The 23,389-nt window shown below is 35.0% G+C and overlaps 2 protein-coding genes across 5 annotated transcripts in view; one reads left to right on the top strand and one right to left on the bottom strand.

The window, feature by feature from the left end:
• Positions 1–55: 55 nt before the first annotated feature.
• Positions 56–9,532, top strand: LOC135839877 (uncharacterized). 2 transcript variants are annotated; one of them, XM_065356121.1, is made up of 5 exons: positions 56–154; positions 2,761–5,077; positions 7,683–7,752; positions 8,458–8,571; positions 8,949–9,532. In XM_065356121.1, the coding sequence occupies exons 2-5, from the start codon at positions 2,768–2,770 to the stop codon at positions 9,080–9,082; spliced, it is 2,628 nt and encodes an 875-aa protein (XP_065212193.1). In that variant the 5' UTR covers positions 56–154; positions 2,761–2,767; the 3' UTR covers positions 9,083–9,532. The 2 variants fall into 2 exon arrangements, with proteins under 2 accessions (XP_065212193.1, XP_065212194.1); XM_065356122.1 differs by having other exon boundaries at positions 8,458–8,669; positions 8,949–9,079.
• Positions 9,533–12,694: 3,162 nt separating this feature from the next.
• The window catches only part of gek (serine/threonine-protein kinase gek), a 38,092-nt gene continuing 27,397 nt past the window's right edge, over positions 12,695–23,389 (bottom strand). Inside the window, exons 26-34 of one of the 3 annotated variants that reach the window (XM_065358602.1) lie at positions 20,646–20,890; positions 20,385–20,565; positions 20,113–20,301; positions 19,843–20,031; positions 19,657–19,756; positions 15,678–15,837; positions 15,450–15,570; positions 15,153–15,358; positions 12,695–15,020 (exon numbers count right to left, since the gene is read on the bottom strand). In XM_065358602.1, coding sequence (XP_065214674.1) covers positions 14,898–15,020; positions 15,153–15,358; positions 15,450–15,570; positions 15,678–15,837; positions 19,657–19,756; positions 19,843–20,031; positions 20,113–20,301; positions 20,385–20,565; positions 20,646–20,890 — 1,514 coding nt within the window. In that variant the 3' untranslated portion in view covers positions 12,695–14,897. The remainder of the gene's footprint in view (positions 15,021–15,152; positions 15,359–15,449; positions 15,571–15,677; positions 15,838–19,656; positions 19,757–19,842; positions 20,032–20,112; positions 20,302–20,384; positions 20,566–20,645; positions 20,891–23,389) is intronic. The other 2 variants (XM_065358604.1, XM_065358603.1) reach the window with 2 other exon arrangements.

Genomic DNA, 23,389 nt, shown 5'->3' with positions numbered 1-23,389 from the left:
ATCAAATAGAACGAACGCTTAATTTGATATTTTAATTAAAAATGTGCCTCTGATCACTTTCAATCATAATTATCTCAACTTCTTTTACTGAAAAATTTAAATATTAAACATTTCGAATTTTGTATGTTTCACCGAAGACGCTTGTAACACTGAGGTAAGCCTTAATAAAATTGAATTTTAATGTACTATTATTACAGATGATGATTCCAACCTCCCCCCCCCTCCTCCGTTTTTGAGCACCCACCATTTTTGGAAATTACAATGAAAATTATTTTCTCAGTCCCATGTGAACCGATTTTTCAAGTTTTTTTAGCATGTATGTTGTAGACATCTATTAGAGGTATCCCCACAAAAATTTCCAACCACCTCCCTTCATATTTACCCCTCTAAATGAATTGTTTTCAGAAAAAATTCTTCGTTCATAAAAATTGTTTTTTTCCAATAAATTCTAATTTACCTACTGGTCTTCTCTCTGATTTTTAAATTTTTGACCAGGGTTCACCTATCAAAAGAATCTGAAAAAATCACTGAAAATAATATGGTCTAAAAGACAGTTTTTAGTGAAAAATTTTTACCTGAAGCCCTTTTAGGTGCTGAGCTGTGACAATTCAAAGTTTTCTTTTGTCGAGCTTTTTTTCTAGAATGCAGTGTAAAATATCTGAAAAAAACTCCCACGAATTAGTCTCCATATTCCCTATACACCAACCAAAATTTCGACATTTTTGGTCAAGTGGTCCAAGAATAGGATTTTTAAACGTAGAAATCGCGATTTTCTTAAATGTATATGGAGGGGGAGATGGAGACAAAAAATGTTTGAGCCTAAAAATGTTTTTTTTTTTGGTCTAGCTCCCAAAGATACCATTTAGATTATATTCAAAATTTTCTTAATCCTCGGGTAGGTACCCTTTGAGGGGGGTTCTGCTGATGAGAGGGAGTATGAGAAATGCAATTTCAATTTTGACTTGATATTCGTGTTCAGAGGTATCGAATTATGCAAAAAGGACACCTCAGCCATCAAAATTGATTTTTTCAGCAAAAAAAATGCTGTTTTTACTTGTCCGTCCACCCTTAAGTTTTTTCAATTTTTGACTACGGCCCACAAGTGGTCCGAAATGAAGAAGGGTAGTGGCCAAAAATCGAGTTTTAAAAGCAAATCCCTAAAATTCCATATACATACTTACGGTTTCTTTTTTTTTTGATTTTGGCATTTATTTCACCCACAACCTCGAAATGCACCCTTAAAGAGGGGAGGAGGTGATGCAAAACATGAAATTTCGAAAAAGCCGAGATGGGTATCGAAATGGGGGGGGGGTTTGGGTCGCTAAAGTCTATTTTAGCATTCGCATTCCTCTTAACCTCGAAATTAGCTCTCAAAGAAGCTAGAAATGATGATCCCTAAAGGAGCGGGCAGGAGCGTAAAATTCAAAATTTCGAAGAATTTAACGTGGGTATCGAAATTGGGAGTTTTTCGGGTTGGTGAAGTCGATTTTAGCATTTATTTTACCCCTGACCACGAAATGAGCTCTCATAACTGTGGCGGGAGGGGTGCAAAACATTAAATTTTGAAAAATTCGAAGAGCAGGTATCGAAATAGGGGGTTTTCGGGCCGCTGAAGTCGATTTTAGCATATACATTTACCACTATAACCACGAAATAAGCCCTCAATGAGGGAAGGGAGTGCAAAACATTAAGTTTCAAGAAAAGAAATTCAACATAGGTAACTGGGTAGGTATCATCAGGGGTGGGGTTGAGTGGAAAAAATTTATAGTCTTCGATTTCGCTGAAATTGAAGTATGTTGGAAAATTTGAGTTGAAATGACTCCAAAAAAATCGAAATATTTGAGTTTCGAGATGGGATCTTTCAATGGAAGGAGAAAACCTCCACCCCCAATTTTGGGCAAAACTTTCGAAAAAAAATCTGGGGCATGTGACATGACATATCGAATTGTATGTTTTTGGTAACGCTGAACACGAATATGACATTAGATTTTCGATTGGACCCCATCCACGACCACCAGCACCTCCCCAGAGGGGGTGAAAGTTCAAAATAGGGCGTTTTTTGTGTGACATATCAAATAATACGTTTTTGGTGACGCTGAATACGAATATGACGTCATATTTTTGATTGGACTCATCCACGGCCCCCAGCACTTCACCCCGGGGTCATTCCATGTCAATTCGACCAACGTTTTTGAGTCATATCGTCATGTCTTTCGAATTCGGTGTTTTTCGAAAGTTTTGCCCAAAATTGGTGGTGGGGGTGCTCCCCCGCCATTAAAAGATCCTATCTCGAAACGTGAATATTTCGAAAAAGCGTCAAAAGGTACATCTACGGACATTTTTTCAGAATTTTAAATGGTAGCTCCCATTATTTACAGCGCCATTTTGAAATTTGAATTTTCGATTTGAAAGTTCAATTTTCAGAATTCGAAAATTTAAAAATGCTTAAAAAGCTCTAAATTCAATGCCCTTTCGAACTGTGAAAACTGATTGTGGGTTTCTTACTTATTGGGTGGGTAGATATTGTAAAAAAAATTGATCAAAATCAAAAGACATGACTTTCAAAATCGCATTTTTTTTGGTTGAATTGAAAATTGACATGGAATGACCCGCCCTCCAAAGTAGGGCCATTTTTGGGAAAAAACGCTGTTTGTTTTTCAATTTCAAAATACCAATTTCCACAGCTATCTACAAGTATTTAGAAATTAATAACTCAGGTACCTATATAGTTCATTGGTATCAATTATTTCTCTTTTGCAGACACATAATGAGGGTATCGCAGATTATTTCCATTTTCACATCGCTTCAATGTCTGTTGACACTAGCAGCTCAAAACAACGAAAATGAAACACAGCAGACCTCAATCGTAGTTCGTACAAATATGGAGAAAACCCGCTTGAAGGATTTGGGATATCTGATTGCAACTGATATAGAGGACTTTTACTCACTTGTTGAACGGCCAGTGTTCGCAGATAAAACCCTCCTCGTAGAGCAAATATTCTCTTCCGATTCCGCTTCTAATATATTGATTACTTACCCCAAGAAGTGGGGTAAGTCAGTGAACCTGGCTATGATAAGAAGCTTTGCTCGGACGGATTTTTTTCGAAATGGAACTGAATTTAATCTTAACGAAACATCCGCGTACTTACTTTTCAAGAAGGGCGCATATGAGGATGCAAAAGGAAATATCCACAGCTTGAACTTGGGTGATGACTTATTTTTGATTTCGCATAAACAAAAAATCATGGATGAACATCTGGGTAGATATTTTGTCATCCATTTGAGTTTAATGATACCATGTTACTTCAATGGAGAACTCGATTACGACAAATTTATGATGAGATTCAAAGATCAAATAACCAAAATCTACGCAATCTATTCGTTTGTTTGGGCTAAACTGGAACAAAAAATAGTAGATAATCCCTTTGGTCTAGAAGAGAAATATTATATTGAACGATTTAACGCAGTTCGTCATGAGACAGGCACCGTTAATTGGTCGATGGCTGTGAAAGACTTGTGTGATGCTTTCCAATTTTGTTATCCAAAACATAAGATCCTTATTACCATAGATGATTACGATTATATTTGTAATAAAATTAATTTCCAGTCAAAAGCTGATTACGAGTATAAAAGTGCTGCTGTCAAATCCTTCGAAAAATTCATACACGATTTTATGCTTTCCACTTTTGGCCACGAAGCACAAAACAAAGTCAAGCCAAAATGTATCATTACTGGAATAAGCAGATTAGCAAAGACAAATATTTTTCCAGCAACGTGCAACTTCGAGCACTGGTCAATGAATGATGAGAAAACCGGCCAACCTTTCTATGGGTTTACTGCAGCAGAAGTTCAAGATTTATTGTCTTTGCGTGGATTTGATAGCAACAAGTATGAAGATTTAGTATCGAGATATGATGGGTATCGCAGTCGTAAGAGCCTTAGCGAACCAATTTTCAACCCAAGATCCATTGTAGAATTTCTGAATTATAAGGAGCTTTCTGATTACTGGCTACAGTCAGGCAGGCAGTTGATAGAACAATTCCCATTAATTTTCGAGCACTTTCAATTCCGATATTTAGTAAAACTTCTGACCATGGAAAATGTCATCAAGATTCCAAACAATGCCATGGATCCTACGACCGAACAATTAGACGATTTTGCAGAAATATTACGAAAAAGATGCCGTACATGTGTCCTACGAGTAAACGAGGCACAATGTGCTTTGGGCATACTGGTAGCAACCGGATATCTCGGTCTGAGCGAAACCCAGCCAGAAAATGAAAATTATACTAACATCCGAATTCCAAATACCGAAGTGCGAAGTTATTTTAAAACTCAATCGTCATACTATGACTCCGATTATGTTGCTTCATATTACGAATCCCTTCGCAGTGCTGCTATTATTTTTAGGCTGTTTCTTAATGACTTAGCGACACCAAATGAACTTGAAACATCCATCCGTGATATATTCAAAGTAAAGGGGCCTTATGGTAATTTTGTCCATACCATAGAGAAGTTCCAAGAAAATTCACCTACCTTCATTTCGGACATCGGATTTATGCACCAAAATGAAGCAGGTGCGCACTTCACAATGATAGAAGTGTTTTCTTTGATACAGAGAGGGAGAGATATCACTTTGGGGTTGGGCTCAGAAGTGGGTTTCGCATACAATTCGGATAATGAACAACATTTTTCATATCGAATGGATCTAGCGTGCTTTAACGATGACTCAATCATGATAATTGGAGTGAAGACTGACAATGAGAAAACAATAGACAACGTTTTGCAGCAGGCAGAAGATTATCTTTTGGTATTCAAGAACAGGTCTGAATGCAGAGTATTTAAAAATTATAAACTCGTAGCAATAAATGTGAGAGAACATGACGACGTTGAAGTGAAATTCAAAACACTGAGTCACACCGAAGTACTTGAATATCATACTAAATGGACCAGTCTTGCGGAAAAAGCGATTAAAATTTTCGCAGAACGTCGAACAATAGACTATGAAACAGCATCGCTTCAATGGAGGAATCTTGCGGCTATGGAAGCTAAACACTTACTTGGCCTTGCAAGAGAGGTAAATTACCTAATTGATAAAAATTTACTGCATTAGTTATACGTTTTTATTGAGCGCGAATACCTATCATGTAGTGTAGGTTACATTTATTGTGAGTCACGAAAATCTTACTGAGAATGTTGGCTCACTCCTGCCCACTTTTTTTGGCTCTTTGTGTATTTACACTCGCATATCGCACCTTCGGAGTAATAAGGTACATCTCAAAAAAAGGTCTATTTTGACATTGCACTCCCACCCTCCGTCGATCTTCCGGAACAAATTTTTTCCTGAAGAGGGAGTCCTAAAGAACGTTTCTAGCCCTTGTCCTCAAAAAAAGTGACCCTACTAACAAAATGGCGGCCATTTTGATTGGCAGGTCGGCCGAAATTGCAGATTTTGCATTTCAACATAGGACTTGCACGACACAGGTAGAATTAAAGATCTGCCAAACATTTACCGCCCTGTCAAAATTTCAAGTGCTAAAGAGCCTTTTTCGATTTTTGGTGAATTTTTGAAAATAAAAATTTGGCCAAAAATGAGGGAAAAAATTCAAACTTTAGCAAATTGACCTACACAGCTTAAATTTGGGTTATACCCCATTTTCGAAGCGCCAAATCGATTGGAAACTGTTTTAACCCGTTTTGAGCAATTCTGGAGCCTCCAGTGAATTTTTGAAATTCGAAATTCCCACAAAATTTCGTCAAATGGAGTTGGAAAGCCGAAATTCATTCTGCAAACCAATTTCAATACGCTACGAAGTCAACTGCCGATGGTTTTAAGTCATTCTGGAGTCTCCAGCGAGTTTTTGAAACTTGAAATTTCCCAAAATTTTATCAAATGGAGATGGAAAGCCGAAATGTATTCTGCAATTAATGTCTTGTGGAGCCTCCAGAAACTTTTTGAAAATTACTGGAGCCGCCAGTAGATTTTTGAAACTTGAAATTTCTCATTTTAAGTCGTTTTGGAGCCTCCAGCAACTTTTTGAAAATTACTGGAGCCTCCAGTAGATTTTGAAACTTGAAATTTCTCAAAATTTCATCAAAATGGAGATGGAAAGCCGAAATTTATTCTGCAATTGATGTCTTGTGGAGCCTCCAGAAACTTTTTGAAAATTACTGGAGCCGCCAGTAGATTTTTGAAACTTGAAATTTCTCAAAATATCATCAAATGGAGATGGAAAGCCGAAATTTGTTCTGCAAACTAATCTCAATACGCAACGAAGTCGACTGCTGGTGCATTTCAAGTCATTTTGGAGCCTCCAGCAACTTTTTGAAAATTACTGGAGCCTCCAGTAGATTTTTGAAACTTGAAATTTCCCAAAATTTTATCAAATGGAGATGGAAAGCCGAAATGTACTCTGCAACTAATGTCTTGTGGAGCCTCCAGCAACTTTTTGAAAATTACTGGAGCCTCCAGTAGATTTTTGAAACTTGAAATTCCCACAACATTTTATCAAATGGAGTCTTGGAAATGGAAAGCCGAAATTCATTCTGCAAACTAATCTCAATACGCTACGAAGTTGACTGCTGGTGCATTTCAAGTCGTTTTGGAGCCTCCATATGCGACTTTTTGAAAGGTTATGGCGTTTTTTGGATAATTGAAATTTCCGAAAAGTAGCTGGAAGCTTCAAAATTATTTGAAACACCATACAGTCGACTTCATATCGTAGGTACCTACTGAAATTACATATAGTTTACGAAGTAAATTTCAGGTAGCTAATTCCATTTCTGATAAAATGATTGTGGGAATTTCAAAAAGTTGGTGGAGACTCCAACATGACATTGTACCTACCCCAAGTCGTCTTCAGGAGGTGTTAAAATTGAAGTGCAGAGTAAATTTCGGCATTTCAATCTCCGTTTGATGAAATTTTAGGGAAATTTCAAGTTTTAAAAATCTACTGGAGACTCCAATAATTTTCAAAAAGTCGCTGAAGGCTCCAAAACGACTTCAAATCCACCTGCAGTTGACTTCGTAGCGTATTAAAATTATTAGTTTGCAGAATGAATTTCGGCTTTCCATCTCCATTTGATAAAATGTTGTGGGAATTTCAAGTTCCAAAAATCTACTGGAGACTCCAGTAATTTTCAAAAAGTCGCTGGAGACTCCAAAAAGACTTGAAATCCACCTGCAGACGACTTCGTAGCGTATTGAGATTAGTTTGCAGAATGAATTTCGGCTTTCCAATTCCATTTGATGAAATTTTGTGGGAATTTCGAATTTCAAAAAACCGCTGGAGGCTCCAGAACTGCTCAAAACGGTTTGAAACAGTTTCCAATCGATTTGATGTGTCGAAAATAGGGTATGTTCCAAATTTCAGCTTTCTTGGTCAATTTGCTAAAATTTTGATTCTATTCTCTCATTTTTGGCCTAAATTTGATTTTCAAAAATTATGACCGCCATTTTGTAAGTAGGGCCAGCCGCCTTTTTTTTTGAAGACAAAGGCTAGAAATATTCTTTAGGACCCCCCCCCCCTTTGAGAAACAAGTTGTCCCGGAGGATTGGTCAGTGGGGGGATGCAATAGATCGTTATGCGGGATCCCCGACTATAAAAACTAAGCAGTTTTTAAAATGTTGCAACTACATATAGAAGTGTTATCATCTTATCAAGTTACTTTTTCATTTGTAGGAGCTAATGGCCAATTCAACCACGTCACTAATCCCACCAGAAATTTTGAGAAATCTACCGGAAGAATTAAGTAAGTTGGATTCTGACAATTTTACCAAACTACATCTAGTTGTCCTATCAGCAATTTTTAAGAATAGCTTCAGTAAAGCCCATTAATCAATACTCCCCGTGCTAAGCTAAGTATATTTTGATGAGAATTTACCTTCCAGCGAGATCATGTTGCTGTGCAGGTTGCGTTTCCCCTTAGAGTCCAAATGCCCTAAGCAAAGTTCCCATAACAGAAATGTAAAAACTCTTGTCTGCAAATTATTAGACAAAAAAAGTATTTGGATTTAGCCCTTTGTTAGAATTACCTAAAACGCAACAAAATTATCCATAAATCACAAAAAAAAATTGTAATCAGAAATTTGGTCTTTGGTCTTGAAACAAACGTGGAATTATTCTCAGTTTACTGAAATTATATATCTATTTTTTTATTAAATTGTCATTGGTTTGAAATTTCACCAGAAAAATATCCCAAAATAATGTTTTTGTTTTCCTATTTTTGAAAATTTCATTGCTTTTTTCGTTTTTATAAATTAGTACATACGAGGTAGGTATTCCCATTTTCTAGAGCGTTTAATGATTTTAAATTTTTTTAATTTTTGGAGTGAAACGTGCTACACTTACACATATTGAAAACACGTGGGCATATTATTCCTCATGATCCACATTTAAGCACCACCAATTTGAGATATTATCCTATGCAATGCATTCACACTGGTTCGTTTTTTAGGATGTCCTGTAGAAGACTGGAATGAAGAAGACGTGTCGAAGTTTCTGGAATTTTTTGATAAGACTGTTAATCTGGAACCACCTAGTGCTGGCACCGTTTTGAGTCAATTTAATGGTGAGTGTACAAGTACAATACCTAGTTCGACGAAAATGTCAGATCTTGAATTTTGTGGTAGGAAGTATGATTAAACAGCATGGAAATTGGAAAGATAGGTAGGGGTTAGAATCATAAGTGTACTTTTTCAATGGAGACATAAATGTACAAACAAGCTTTGTTATGATCATTTTTTTTATTACTCTTAGAATTTAAAAAGTTTTTGAAGCTCAATAGTTTTCGATTTGTTGAGAATTTCATTTTTGCCATTTTCGAGCTCCAAAAACTTTTTAAATTTTCGAGTAAGAAAAAAAACGATGTTACCTAACAAAATTTGTTTATTTTTTGACCTTATTATTGAACATTTTTAAACCTCATCTGTTCTGACTTATTTTTAGGAAAGCAATTGATTGAATGTCCAGAAAAACTACTGCTACTGATACTACATTCACCTTCAGGAACGAGTGAAATCCTGTACAAATCTGTGCAAGCGGTAAAAAATCAATATTCAACTACCACGTCAACGTCCTAAGTATAATCTGCAGTCAGGATTTATTTCTGCTTTTTGTTTTGTTTTAATGTAGTTTCTCCTGTATTTGTTTATTAATAAATAATATCAGATCTGTGATTAAAAGGTTTGAATTGAAAAATGAATACCTACGTACTTATTTTAATACCTTGCCCATAATTCGTGCAAATTTTCAACTTTTTAATCTCCCTCGTGAAGCCTCTTGTTGGTTAAATTGTAGAAATATGTATCAAATTTGTACTTATTGGGAGGTTCAAAAACATATGACTACATATCCTACTACGTGACTCTTAACCAACCTCTTGAGGTGTCACACTCCGGTTTGAATGGGACCGCGATTTTTGGAAAGGGCGTAGTCTAAAACCCCCAAAACCAAATTTTCAGCTGCCCAAGTTCATTTTTTGATTTTTGGCGAATTTTTGAAAATTCAAAATTGACTGTTTTTGGCGATTTATGCTTTTTTTTAAAAAGTACGTGCTTGATCAATAAAAATGATCAAAATAAGTCTCAAAACTAATACTAATTATGTACCAAAATTCGAATTTCACCATTTCCAGTCATTCTGGAGCCTCCAGCGAGGTTTTTTCAATTTCTCCAGAATTTTGAATTTGCTCCAGAAGGCGTGAATATGAAGTTGGGCAGCTAAAAATCGAGTTGTATATTACACTCGACCTGTTTAACGAGTTTATGCACATTTGAGCCGATTTTGAGAGGGACACCTCAAAAGTGGTTTTTTGACCAGCTTTTTTCAAAATTAAAACATCCAAAAAATCAAAAGATAACCGTTTGTGTGGAGATTTTTGAAATTCACGCGAATCGCTGTATTTTGTCCAAAACTAACCCCCCCAAATCCAAATTTCATAATTTTCACCCATTCTGGAGCCTCCAGCGCGATTTTTCAATTTCTCCAGAATTTTGAATTTGCTCCAGAAGGCGTGAATATGCAGTTGGGCAGCTAAAAATCGAGTTGTGTATTATACTCGACCTGGTTGACGAGTTTATCTACATTTGAGCCAATTTTGGGAGTGACCCCTCAAGAGTCGTTTTTTGACCAGCTTTTTTCAAAATTAAAACATCCAAAAAATCAAAAGATAACCGTTTGTGTGGAGATTTTTGAAATTCACGCGAATCGCTGTATTTTGTCCAAAACTAACCCCCCCAAATCCAAATTTCATAATTTTCACCCATTCTGGAGCCTCCAGCGCGATTTTTCAATTTCTCCAGAATTTTGAATTTGCTCCAGAAGGCGTGAATATGAAGTTGGGCAGCTAAAAATCGAGTTGTATATTACACTCGACCTGTTTAACGAGTTTATGCACATTTGAGCCGATTTTGAGAGGGACACCTCAAAAGTGGTTTTTTGACCAGCTTTTTTCAAAATTAAAACATCCAAAAAATCAAAAGATAACCGTTTGTGTGGAGATTTTTGAAATTCACGCGAATCGCTGTATTTTGTCCAAAACTAACCCCCCCAAATCCAAATTTCATAATTTTCACCCATTCTGGAGCCTCCAGCGCGATTTTTCAATTTCTCCAGAATTTTGAATTTGCTCCAGAAGGCGTGAATATGCAGTTGGGCAGCTAAAAATCGAGTTGTGTATTATACTCGACCTGGTTGACGAGTTTATCTACATTTGAGCCAATTTTGGGAGTGACCCCTCAAGAGTCGTTTTTTGACCAGCTTTTTTCAAAATTAAAACATCCAAAAAATCAAAAGATAACCGTTTGTGTGGAGATTTTTGAAATTCACGCGAATCGCTGTATTTTGTCCAAAACTAACCCCCCCAAATCCAAATTTCATAATTTTCACCCATTCTGGAGCCTCCAGCGCGATTTTTCAATTTCTCCAGAATTTTGAATTTGCTCCAGAAGGCGTGAATATGCAGTTGGGCAGCTAAAAATCGAGTTGTGTATTATACTCGACCTGGTTGACGAGTTTATCTACATTTGAGCCAATTTTGGGAGTGACCCCTCAAGAGTCGTTTTTTGACCAGCTTTTTTCAAAATTAAAACATCCAAAAAATCAAAAGATAACCGTTTGTGTGGAGATTTTTGAAATTCACGCGAATCGCTGTATTTTGTCCAAAACTAACCCCCCCAAATCCAAATTTCATAATTTTCACCCATTCTGGAGCCTCCAGCGCGATTTTTCAATTTCTCCAGAATTTTGAATTTGCTCCAGAAGGCGTGAATATGCAGTTGGGCAGCTAAAAATCGAGTTGTATATTACACTAGACCTGTTTAACGAGTTTATCAACTGCATATTCATGCCTTCTGGAGCAAATTCAAAATTCTGGAGAAATTGAAAAATCGCGCTGGAGGCTCCAGAATGGCTGGAAATTGTGAAATTCGGATTTGTGGGGTTAGTTTTGGACAAAATACAGCGATTCGCGTGAATTTCGAAATTTTCCGCACAAACGGATATTTTTTGATTTTTTTGATTTTTTAATTTTGAAAAAAGCTTGTCAAAAAGCCACTTTTGAGGTGTCACTCTCAAAATCGGCTCAAATGTAGATAAACTCGTTAAACAAGTCGAGTGTATTATACAACTCGATTTTTAGCTGCCCAACTGCATATTCACGCCTTCTGGAGCAAATTCAATATTCTGGAGAAATTGAAAAATCGCGCTGGAGGCTCCAGAATGGCTGGAAATGGTGAAATTCGGATTTTGGTAATTATTATTAGTTTTGGGACTTATTTTGACCATTTTTATTGATCAAGCACGTACTTTTTTAAAAAAAGCTTAAATTGCCAAAAACAGTCAATAATTTTGAATGTTCAAAAATTCGCCAAAAATCGAAAAATGAACTTGGGCAGCTGAGAATTTGGTTTTGGGGGTTTTATAGACTACCTATGCTCTTTCCAAAAATCGCGGTCCCGTTCAAATCGGAGTGTGATACCTCAAAAGAGGTTCCCTTGTAAGCTCATTTCCAAGGTTTTGCTTCTCTCTTTTTGAGGCTTCATTTGAGTCAGTCAGGTGAAAAAATGACCTGAAATGTGAATTCAGCGCTTTTGAAAACCCCATCATATCAAATCTGGAAATTTTTATCTCTATGATTTAGTCTTCAAGTACATCACGAAAATAACCTTTTACCTACCTTATGGGTTTTATTTCAGTAGAAAATCCAGTAATGTGATTAGAAGAATACAAGATATTAAAGTCCTAAATATTGAACCAATTAATGAACTAATTTATAGTCGAATTTTTTTATGATTGAAACCTACGCAGGGATTTTTAGGAACGAGAAATTTAATGGCGATGTTTTTTTCAGCGCTGGGTGATCATTTAATTGAGAAATCGTCGTTGAACAATTGTAATTATTTTCTCAAAAAGGTTGTTTTCATTGAATTTTGAGGCTTCTGTGTACAAATTTGAGGTTCATTTACAGCTCTGAAGCTTCGATTGAAACACTTGGCAAAATGTATCTCTGAAAATCACCTTTCTGTAATTTTAATGGCTGAAAAATTTGAGACAGAACTTTATTATTATTGGTAGATGTCCCAAAGGATTGGAGGGGGGAGGGGTGCAATCCAACAGGAAGGAAAAGAAAAAGAATCACTAATCGCCCCCTTTCTCTAACCCAAAAACCTATACGCCAAAAACACTCTCGAACGTTTAAATTTCTTAAATCGTTTATTTCTAAATTAATATCAGACTTCGGACGTGAAACTGGTACTTCCGAAGAACATACGCATTACGTAAGTAAAAAAATAACCAAAAATATAAAAAAATTCAATATTATACGTAGCAACTACAGAGCAGAGCGAACAAAGGTATACATATAAACGTGACTACATAATTTTCATTATTCTTTTCTTTTGAGAAAAAAAAACAATACCATTTAAGGTGAAAAAGAAAAAAAAACGTAAAGTAAAGTAAAAAGTACCTACATATTGCACGCGTATAATAATAATTATTATTTATAATTCACCACACAATATTCGCCGTACGCTAATTAGGCTTTTTTTTTTTGTTGTTGTATCTTCGACAGCTGTATAATATCAATGTACTATATCTCATAATACACAAGTACATAATTGTAGTATAGTAGTAGTAATAATAATAATAGTAATAAGTACAATACTTAGGTAGGTATGTAAACGTATACAAATAAATAGTAAAATGCAAAATTGAAAAAATTAAAAAAAAAAAGAAAAAACGTTCTGACTTAGGAAAATTCTTAAATTTTTTCATCTTAATTACGATTATACAAATTAAATAACACGTATATAAATAATATTTTCAGGTGCGTCAACGTCTACACATTATTTATATTATTAATAAATCTACACACATACATACACAGCACACACACACACACACACACACAATACACAAAAAAATGATAAAAAGCGAGGGAAATTATAGGTATATGTACTTAGTATTCGAGATGGCAGACAAAATAAAAGAAGAATATGTAGTGATAAGGGAGCATCTTCAAAACAACGTTATATTACGTATCTATTACACATATATGTAGGTATTTATCACAATTAATTGCAAAAATAATTATTCAAGTTTTCGGAGCTCTCGTCTACTTTTACAGATTTCAACAACAAAGGCACACAGCGCCGCTGATTTTTCACACATGCTACGTAGCTTAGCTTAGCTTAGCGACAACAACAACAACACTAACACATAAACACATTCACGCTTTCATCGTAATCATAATCATAATCGTATCATCGTACAAATATACACAAGATAAATTCACAGAAGAGAGAAAAAAAAATAATTAATGAATAAAATCAACACGACACAGTATAATGAGTAATATATCTACACAGAAAGCCTCTGCTTGCCAAATACCAAAAATATTTACGAACGAATCCAGCATCACAGCTTAGCTACCATTTAATCGGAATCTCATTTTCTACGATTCGAATTTCTCTATCTAGATAAAAAGATACATACGCGTGCAACGAACAATTACACGAACGAACGAACGAACGCGAAAACAAAACAATAAACAGAGGAGAGAGAGAGAGATTATTACGCGTAAAAAATTCTTATTGTCCGATCAGGGAAGGGGAATGGGGAGATTAAAAACACTGGTAAAAAAAATTGCAAAATTATAAAAATTTTGATGAATAATACGAGTAGGTAGGTACAACGAATCGTTGGGTACGAATTCGTTTCATTGTATTGTATGTGTATATCGATACCCGGGCACAAAAATACTTAAAAGTTCAGTCATTTTAAACTTAACGCGCTGCTTAGGTATATATATATACTCGTTAAAGCTTCTATCATAGTAAAAAGCGAGCTGAAAAAGGCTGTAATTTACTAATTGACCTCTTACAATACCACTAAATCGATAATTTTGGAGAAAAAAAATACCTTATCTACGACTAAAAATTAAAAGCGTATTCCATACGAAAACCGAAGAAAAAAAATTAAAAACAACGAGTTCAACTTAAAGACAACAAGATATGAAGTCGAGATATGAGTACGTCGCGAAAAAAATAATGATGAGGTAAAATTACGATTTCTACGAGGATAAAAAAATCCAAGCTGAGCCAAAAAAAAATACGAATATTCGTACCGATAATAATGTTTCACTTTGGAAAAAAAAAAGGTTGTTAGTAGCACTTAAGTACATTTTATATATAGTCTTAAATCAATAGATAGGTAATAGGTATTTAAAAGAGAAAGATAGGAAGGAAATAAAACGATCAGCTGAGCGAATATAGATAAAGAATTGAAAATTTAAAAAAAAAAACAGAAAACAGGAATCGGTAATACAAAAAGACTACAACAAAATTATCAGATGCGTATGAATATATAAAATAAAAGAGTATTCTATGCGGAGATGATTTAACTATCATCGTAACTAGAAGATCCTTGTCTAGGACTGGGTGGCGTACTAGGATTACTACTGTTATTCGAGGCGATCGAATGTCTAGGACTATCACCTCCTCCACTGCTCAAACTGCGTTCCTGTAATTTGAGAGAGAAAAATCGTGGTTAAATTATTATCCTAAAAATGTCTAAAAATCGATTAAATTGTGAGGGGGGGGGGATAACGAAACAAAAAGATAGAAAAAGCGAAGGTAGAACAAAAAAAAATACTCGAGTGTATGAGTGTACTTTGTAATCGTGGAGTGAGGGTACACTGTGGTGTAGCATAGAAATAAATGGCGGTGTTTTTTCTGATGATGATGATGTATTGTGATGAGGATGATTATGGCGATAATTATGCTGATGCGGTGGTGGCGTGTCGTTTGTATGAGAATTAGACCTTCTGGTTATCGATGGTACGCGTCTTTGACTGGATCCTGCAACGTAATAATTACAGTAGTAAGTTTTAGATATTTTCTTAACAATTTTTTTGCGGAGAGACGAGCTGAGAAGGAGGAAGATATGTACCTGATCGACTACTGGCATAACCCTGTTGGTATCCGTGAGCGGCTGCAGTCGGAGCAGGAGAATGAGATGGGCCGATATTATAATTCAATTTCATCGGTAACGAAGCTCCGTGGCCTAATTCCTGTGAAAAATTAGAGGAAAAAAGAACGTTCGAATAAGTTGACGTTTTAATGGTAACGAGAAATTGGAAAAGTTATGAAAAATGACCAAAAAAAAATCGATACTTACTCGTTGACTTACTACAGGTGATACATCAGCATCGGCAGTTTCGATGGTGGTGGGAAGATCCAACAGTCTCTGGATTTGGATACCATCGCCAGGACCCATGTGACTAATATGGTTGAAATTGGTAGGCGCCGATATCATCTTTGATCTTCTATTGTCCACGCTGCGATCACAAAATAATCAAATTAGAACGTTATTTATTATTATTTTTTTTCATCAACAGATCGAATTGAAGTGTATAAGGTAAGAGATGGGAGGATCAAATCGTAAAAGTAAGTTTTTTTTTCAAATCAATTCATTTTCAAAACTAATTGAAGTTCCTGCTGTAGGGGTTGGGAGGGTCAAATAAAAAAAAATAAGTTCATATTCAAACTTGGCATTAACAAAACCCAAACAAACGATATGTAACACTCCATCATTTGTTAATTTCAGCTGTAGTCAAAATTCTCTCCTCATTCCTTTTTCGAATAAGCGCCAATCATTTATTTTTTTCAGTTCTATGTCAATTATTTCGATCAAATACAGTCAAGGGTTGGAAACCCCCCCACCCGAAATTATTGAATTTTTCAAGAAAGTAAACACCCACTTTTGATTTTCCTCCAAGTCCAAAAAAAAAGTCGGGCTAAAAGACAACCCCCCCCCCTCCAACTTGAAAAATCGAATGTTTCCGAAATTTTCCCATTTCTGCGTCAGAATTCCTTTGAATAAATCTCTTTTCAAGGAAAATCCACCTTTGGTCTCTTCCCTTCTTGTATGGAGCATACCAAAGTTGGATAAAATCAAGAAAAAAACAGAATGAATCAAAATCTGTGATAAAAGATTTTGAAAATTTTCCATTTCTACGTCAGAATCTATATACTTAATAAAATAATGACTAGCTTCTAATAGTCCGGCATATGACAATAGGAGTAATTGCACCCCCCCCCGGTCGATCCTCCGGGACAACTTTTTTCTTAAAGGAGACATCCTAAGGAACATTTTAAAGCAGACTTGCCAAAAAAAAAGTTGGCCTTGCTTACAAAATGGCGGCCATTTTGATTGACAGGTCAGCCAAATCCGCAGATTTTGCGTTTCAACATAGGACTTGCATGAAATTTTTCAAACTTTACAAAGGTAGATCGAAAGATCATGCAAACATTTATCACCGGTCAAAATTTCAAGTGCTAAAGTGCGTTTTTCGATTTTTGATGAATTTTTGAAAATCGAATTTAGGCCAAAAATGAGGAAAAAGTCAAAATTTTACCAAATTGACCAAGAAAGCTGAAATTTGGGATATACCCTATTTTCGACATGCCAAATAGATTGGAAACGGTTTCAACCCGTTTTGAGCAGTTCTGAAGCTTCCAGCAGATTTTTGAAACTCGAAATTCCCACAAAATTCCATCAAATTGGAGTTGTAAAGCTAAAATTTATTCTAAAAACTAATTTCAATACGCTACGAAGTCAACTGCAGGAAGATTTCAAGTCGTTTTGGAGCCTCCAAGGATTTTTGAAAATTACAGGAGCCTCCAGCAGATTTTTGAAACTTTAAATTTTCACATAATTTCATCAAATGGAGATGGAACGCTGAAATTTACTCTACTTCCAATTTTAACACCCTCTGAAGACGACTTCAGGTGAGTTCACGTCATTTTAGAGCCTCCAGCGACTTTTTTGAAAATTACTGGAGCCTCCAGTAGATTTTTGAAACTTGAAATTTCCCCAAAATATCATCAAACTGAGATAGAGGGTGGAAATTCATTCTGTACACTAATTTCAATAAGCTACGAAGTTGACTGCTGGTGAATTTCCAGTCGTTTTGGAGCCTCCAACGATTTTTTGAAAGGTTGTATGATGTTTTTTTGGAAAATTGAAATTTCCTAAAAGTAGATGGAAGCTTCAAAACCATTTGAAACCACCATGTAGTCTGCGAAGTAAATTTCAGCTTGCCAACTCCATTTGGAAATTTCAAGTTTCAAAAATCTACTGGAGGCTCCAGTAACTTTCAAAAAAGTCGTTGGAGGCTCTAAAATGACTTGAACCCACCTGAAGTCGTCTTCAGAGGGTGTTAAAATTCGAGTGTAGAGTAAATTTCAGCTTTCCATCTCCATTTGATGAAATTTTGTGAAAATTTAAAGTTTCAAAAATCTCCAGGAGGCTTCAGGAATTTTCAAAAAGTCGCTGAAGACTCCAAAACGACTTGAATGTCACCTGCAGTACTTCGTAACGTATTGAAATTAGTTTTTAGAATAAATTTTAGCTTTACAACTCCAATTTGATGGAATTTTGTGGGAATTTCGAGTTTCAAAAATCTGCTGGAGGCTCCAGAACTGCTCAAAACGGGTTGAACCCGTTTCCAATCGATTTGGCATGTCGAAAATAGGGTATATCCCAAATTTCAGATTTCTTAGTCAATTTGGTAAAATTTTGATTTTTAATTTTTTTCCCTCAATCATTTTTGGCCTAAATTTGATTTTCAAAAATTCACCAAAAGCAGTTTTTAAAAAAATATTTCAGCATTTTTTTGATATTTTGATCAATTTTTGCTACGTTTCGTCTGGTTTTAGTTAATTTCAACTATTTCTACGAATTGAATAAATCTTCAAACCATTAAAACTATGCCCAATTATGACGATTCTTTCATTAATTTATGGCAATTTTCAAAATCTGGAGGATCAATTCACCAATTTTTTTTACGTTTTCTACATATTTGAGAAATTATCATTCGATATTGAGAATATTTGATTGATTTTCGATAATTTCTAATAACCCAAGAGTGATATAAAAATGTAAAATTTCGCTCAAATTTTGAGACAATTCTTCAACTTTTGGTCATTTTAACGTAGTTTGAATAAATTAAAAAATTGAAAAACTTCGCAAAATTTTTCTGAAAATTTCCTATTAATGTGAGAGAATTTTTCTGAATACTTAATCGTCCTTTTCGAGAAAACATCTTCCTCTACCCCTTCCTCCCAACAATTTTGGTGCCCTTGTATAGAGCCTCCCATTATTGGAAGAAATGAAAAAATGAACAATAAGAAAATATTAAAGTCTCCAAAAAAGGTTTGAAAAATTTTCTTTCCTGGTAAGAATTTCAAAAATTTCCTCACAAACGGTTATCTTTTGATTTTTTGGATTTTTTAATTTTGAATAAAGCTGGTCAAAAAACCACTCTTGAGGTGTTACTTCCAAAATCGGCTCAAATGTAGATTAACTCGTTAAACAGGTCGAGTATAATACACAACTCGATTTTTAGCTGTCCAACTGCATATTCACACCTTCTGGAGCAAATTCAATATTCTGGAGAAATTGAAAAATTGCGCTGGAGGCTCCAGAATGGCTGGAAATTGTGGAATGTGGATTTGGGGGGTTAGTTTTGGACAAAATACAGCGATTCGCGTGAATTTCAAAAATTTCCACACAAATGGGAAACTTTTGATTTTTTTTTGATTTTTTGATTTTTGAAAAAAGCTGGTCAAAAAGCCACTTTTGAGGTGTCACTCTCATAAACTCGTTAAACCGGTCGAGTGTAATATACAACTCGATTTTTAGCTGCCTAACTTCATATTCACGCCTTCTGGAGCATATTAAATATTCTGGAGAAATTGAAAAATCGCGCTGGAGGCTCCAGAATGGCTGGAAATGGTGAAATTTGGATTTGGGTAATCAATATTAGTTTTGGGACTTATTTCGACAATTTTTATTTTTGATCAGGCACGTACTTTTTTAAAAAAAGCATAAATCGTCAAAAACAGTCAATTTTGAATTTTCAAAAATTCGCCAAAAATCGAAAAATGAACTTGGGCAGGTGAAAATTTGGTTTTGGGGGTTTTAGACTATGCTCATTCCAAAAATCGCGGTCCCGTTCAAATCGGAGTGTGACACCTCAAGAGGTTCCCTTGTCAGCTAGACTTAATTCTAAATTTTGCTAAAATTTTCAGGGATTTTTCTCATAGTCTGATCACCTTTTTTTTTTTTCATCAATATTGGATCTTTTACTTACCCTCTAGGAGTGCGATTATGAGCTTCCTTCATGGAAAACCTCCTTCGACTCCTCGTCGTCGATCTTCGAATCTCGTACGATGATAAATTCAACAATTCTCCTATAAAAATTTACGGCAATTGGTAAACAAAATCAAAAAATTGGCTCGATTTTTACACAAAAAAAAATCAACGACGCGAGACTCACTTTGATGTATATTACACAAATATATGATATTCGGCATATCGTTCACCAACGTACACAAACTCAATGATCCGGTGGTATTAAGAGGTAGAGCATGTTTAATATTGAGCGTTTGCACCCAATCGGAGGTCTCAACATTAAACACATCGATATGGCTTTCACTGTATACGATCAAGTGACCATCGCAATAAGCTGTAAACACAATCGACGATGAAATTAATTCCAGATTTTTTTTGGTTCAATATTCGAAGAAAAAACCAGCAATATACTTACTGACGGCGAGCGGAATCGACGGATACATTATCTCGCGTTCGCGACATTTGCGTCCCTGCGAATCCACGTATATGGCTAGAGTTTGGAAGACGAGTAAAAATTCACCTCTGTTTAATTCAACAGCTAGTAAAGCATCTACCGCAGAATACGATAAGAATCCCATGACGTGATTATCAGGATGGACTAAAGCTGCGCAAGACGAACAAAAAAAAGATACGATTAAACTCTCACAGAATACTTCAAACTGAACCAATAATCTATCGGACACTTACAAATAGGGCAGTGATCTCCAGCGATGCTATACAAGCTGAATCCGGATTGGTATCCGACGCAGAGACGTCCATCAGTGAATACTCGCAAAGTTTGCGCTTGTGTTGGTAACATGACTTCACGAAGTCGCTTATGTCTCTGTTTCGTTCTTGTAATTTCGTAAATTATAACTTGCGAAGTGTTCTAAAATAATTCAAAAATTAAGTCACGAATTCCGAGTACCAACGAGAAACTACGATCAAAATGAGCTGGAGAAGGCTTACTTGTCTCTTGATGGCTACGCAAAGACAGTACGTGAAATGAGGCACACGTCTGATGATCCCTGTGGTGAACGTTCCACAGCCTTTGCTTTCGGGAATTTTGATCCATTCGACTTCGTCTCCATCTAATGCGCGAACAGCGATTAATCTAATTTGACGTTGTTTGCCGGATAGAGCGATGAGTAATTGTTCTTCTTTCAGGTACTCCAGCTGGTAGACTTTTTTACCGTCACCTACTTTGATAATTTCTGTAAACAGAAAATACGAGATCACAAAATGAGAAGTTTTTTCAACTTGCATGATACTTGTAAAATAGTTTACAGCAGAAAATATTTTTAAACAATTGTAAAATTCAAGCTTCCAGAAATGTTTGAAGTTCTCAAAATAGGAATTTTTAATCTCACAGCTAAAAGAAAAAAACGGATTCTGCAGCTTCAATTTTGCAAATTATCGTTTTTAAACATATGTGATCTGTCACGAGAAAACCAGGTTAGTGTCCAAAACGTAAATTTTACAGGACGGGCATTTGAAGTTTTGAATCTATGTGTTCGGCGATCTATGATTCGTAGGTCCAAGAAACTTGGACCACTTTTGACCATAAGGGGTGCCAACATAACCTGACATTTTTTTTTTCAAAATCAGGGTTGCCAAAGGCCAATAATCGAAATTTCCCCAAAATCGATTTTTTCGTTTTTTTTCAATTTTGCACCAAAAATTTCGCGAAAACTACTAAGAATGAATAATTAATATAAAATAAAGTTATTTATTGAGTTTTTCAATTTTCTCAAAAATTTTGTTCAAAGTGAAAAGAGTTGATTTTTCCAGCTTAAGCCTCATTCAAATTTCAATAAAATGGCACTAATCCACCAAATGTGGGCCGATTGCCCCAAAAATTTGCATGTTGGCTCCCCAGAACATACTTTTCAAGAAAATCTCAGAAAAAAAATTTTCAAACTTTTTTTGTAGTTGCTCTATTTTTTTAACCTTGACTTTAGGGTCAAAAGAATCGTTCGCGAACGTTTTAACCACCACAGGCGGATTCTGCACACTGAGTACTACCAATATCCATAAAAAAAACAAATCGATTTTTTGGACACTAACCTGGTTTTCTCGTGACAGATCACATATTATTAAAAAAAAAAATCGGTCAATTTTGGGAAAATTTCTGGGGGAAATTGTAACAAATTCAATCAGGAAATCATAACTCTGAGAATCCAGCATTCATTTTGTTCGAAATAATAGACTGATAAGACACCGAAAAATCAAATTCGAAAAACAGATCAAGGTGCTCACCAAACACGATAACTAGCAAAAGTAGGACGAAAACAAAACTTTCAGTAAGAATTTGATACAAATACTTCAATAAAATAAGAAGGAGGGGGTCAAGGCAAAATTTATCCAGGATGACATCCTTTAGATCGAAAGTTTTCTATTAAAGAGAACCAGCAGGCAAGTGTTTAATAAGCAGGCAGCAAACGTAGAACTTTCAGCATGACATTCATTTTCAAATGATCAATATTTTCGAAGGGAGGAGAGGACTTTAAAAAGATTTTCATCGCAACTGCAGAAAATATATCTGTATTTTTTTTTTTCATTTTTTTAAATTTAAGATTCAAGACTTTCAGATTTTTTCATCGTCCAAGAATTTCAAATTCCTAAATGAACTTGAGGATAAATGGACCAAATTTGATTCTAAAAAAATATAAAATAAGAAATTTTTCCGAAATGATATTTTGATTTTTTGGAAGGTGGAAGGAGGAAGGGGTCAAAACCTGTTCTGTTTTCTCTCAATTATATCGTTCAAAGAAAAACATAATATTTCCAAAAAACACAATTCCAAAAGAAGGAAAGAATAAATAAAAATTTAAAAAACTCAAAGAATCAAAAACAGAGACATTTTTTTCAAATATTTCATCTACAGGGTGTCTAACAAAACTCCCAGACAAAAAAAATCATGACTTTTTCATGACCTATTTTTTACATTTTTACCGCATAAAAATACCACCCACACCCCCTCCCCCAATTAAAATTTCAGTTCTTCATTTTTCTGATTTTTTAAACAAATTTTTCATTTTTTCATTTTTTTTCAATTTTTTTTCATTTTATGGGCTTTTTAAAAAATTTTCAAATGTGTTTCAAACAAATTTCATGACTTTTTTTATGACTTTCATGACTGTTAGAGTGTTAGACACCCTGATCTAGTGATCTATTATTTAAGGAAGGGCCAGAATCTTGCCCAGATTTTTTTTTCAAAAAAATCAAAATTTTCAAAGACAAGAAAAATAACATAAGAAAATTTCAATGCATGAAAAAAAATAAAGAGAGTACAGGGTGTCTAACAAGTAGGACGAAAATGAAAAAACAGCAAAAAAAATGGACTCTGAGGAAAATTTTCTCAAATATTTCAATTTTGGGAACGGTCAAAAATTGTTCAGGTCAAAATGATTTTAGGCAAGAATTTTTTAGTTTTAAAGAAAAAACGAAGAATACATACTATTTCAAAAATTTCTGAAATCATAGCTCAATTTTGGCATCAAAATGCTTCAAAAGTGCTATGGGTGAGTAGTAAAAAACAGAACTTTTCAGCAATTTTGGTAAAAAAAATCAGGATTTCATGACACATTAGCAAAAACATGTCAAAAAACCACGATGAATGAATGAGCGAAACTTTAAAATATCCTGGCTAGAAAAATGAATAAAAAAAGGGCTTTGAAAAAATAAAAGCAAAATTTTTCCACACTCAAATA

This window comes from Planococcus citri, chromosome 3 (genome assembly GCF_950023065.1).
Source record: "Planococcus citri chromosome 3, ihPlaCitr1.1, whole genome shotgun sequence".
NCBI classification, from domain to species: domain Eukaryota; kingdom Metazoa; phylum Arthropoda; class Insecta; order Hemiptera; family Pseudococcidae; genus Planococcus; species Planococcus citri.
This window is presented reverse-complemented; position numbering and strand designations above follow the sequence as displayed.

What these genes read in the sequence shown, in the direction of transcription:
- LOC135839877 (XM_065356121.1), top strand. Translation starts at nt 2,768, where the DNA reads ATGAGGGTATCGCAGATTATTTCCATTTTCACATCGCTTCAATGTCTG. An exon ending in AAATCTACCGGAAGAATTAA is followed by an intron (nt 7,753 to 8,457) that starts GTAAGTTGGATT and finishes TTCGTTTTTTAG; the next exon opens with GATGTCCTGTAGAAGACTGG. An exon ending in CGTTTTGAGTCAATTTAATG is followed by an intron (nt 8,572 to 8,948) that starts GTGAGTGTACAA and finishes ACTTATTTTTAG; the next exon opens with GAAAGCAATTGATTGAATGT.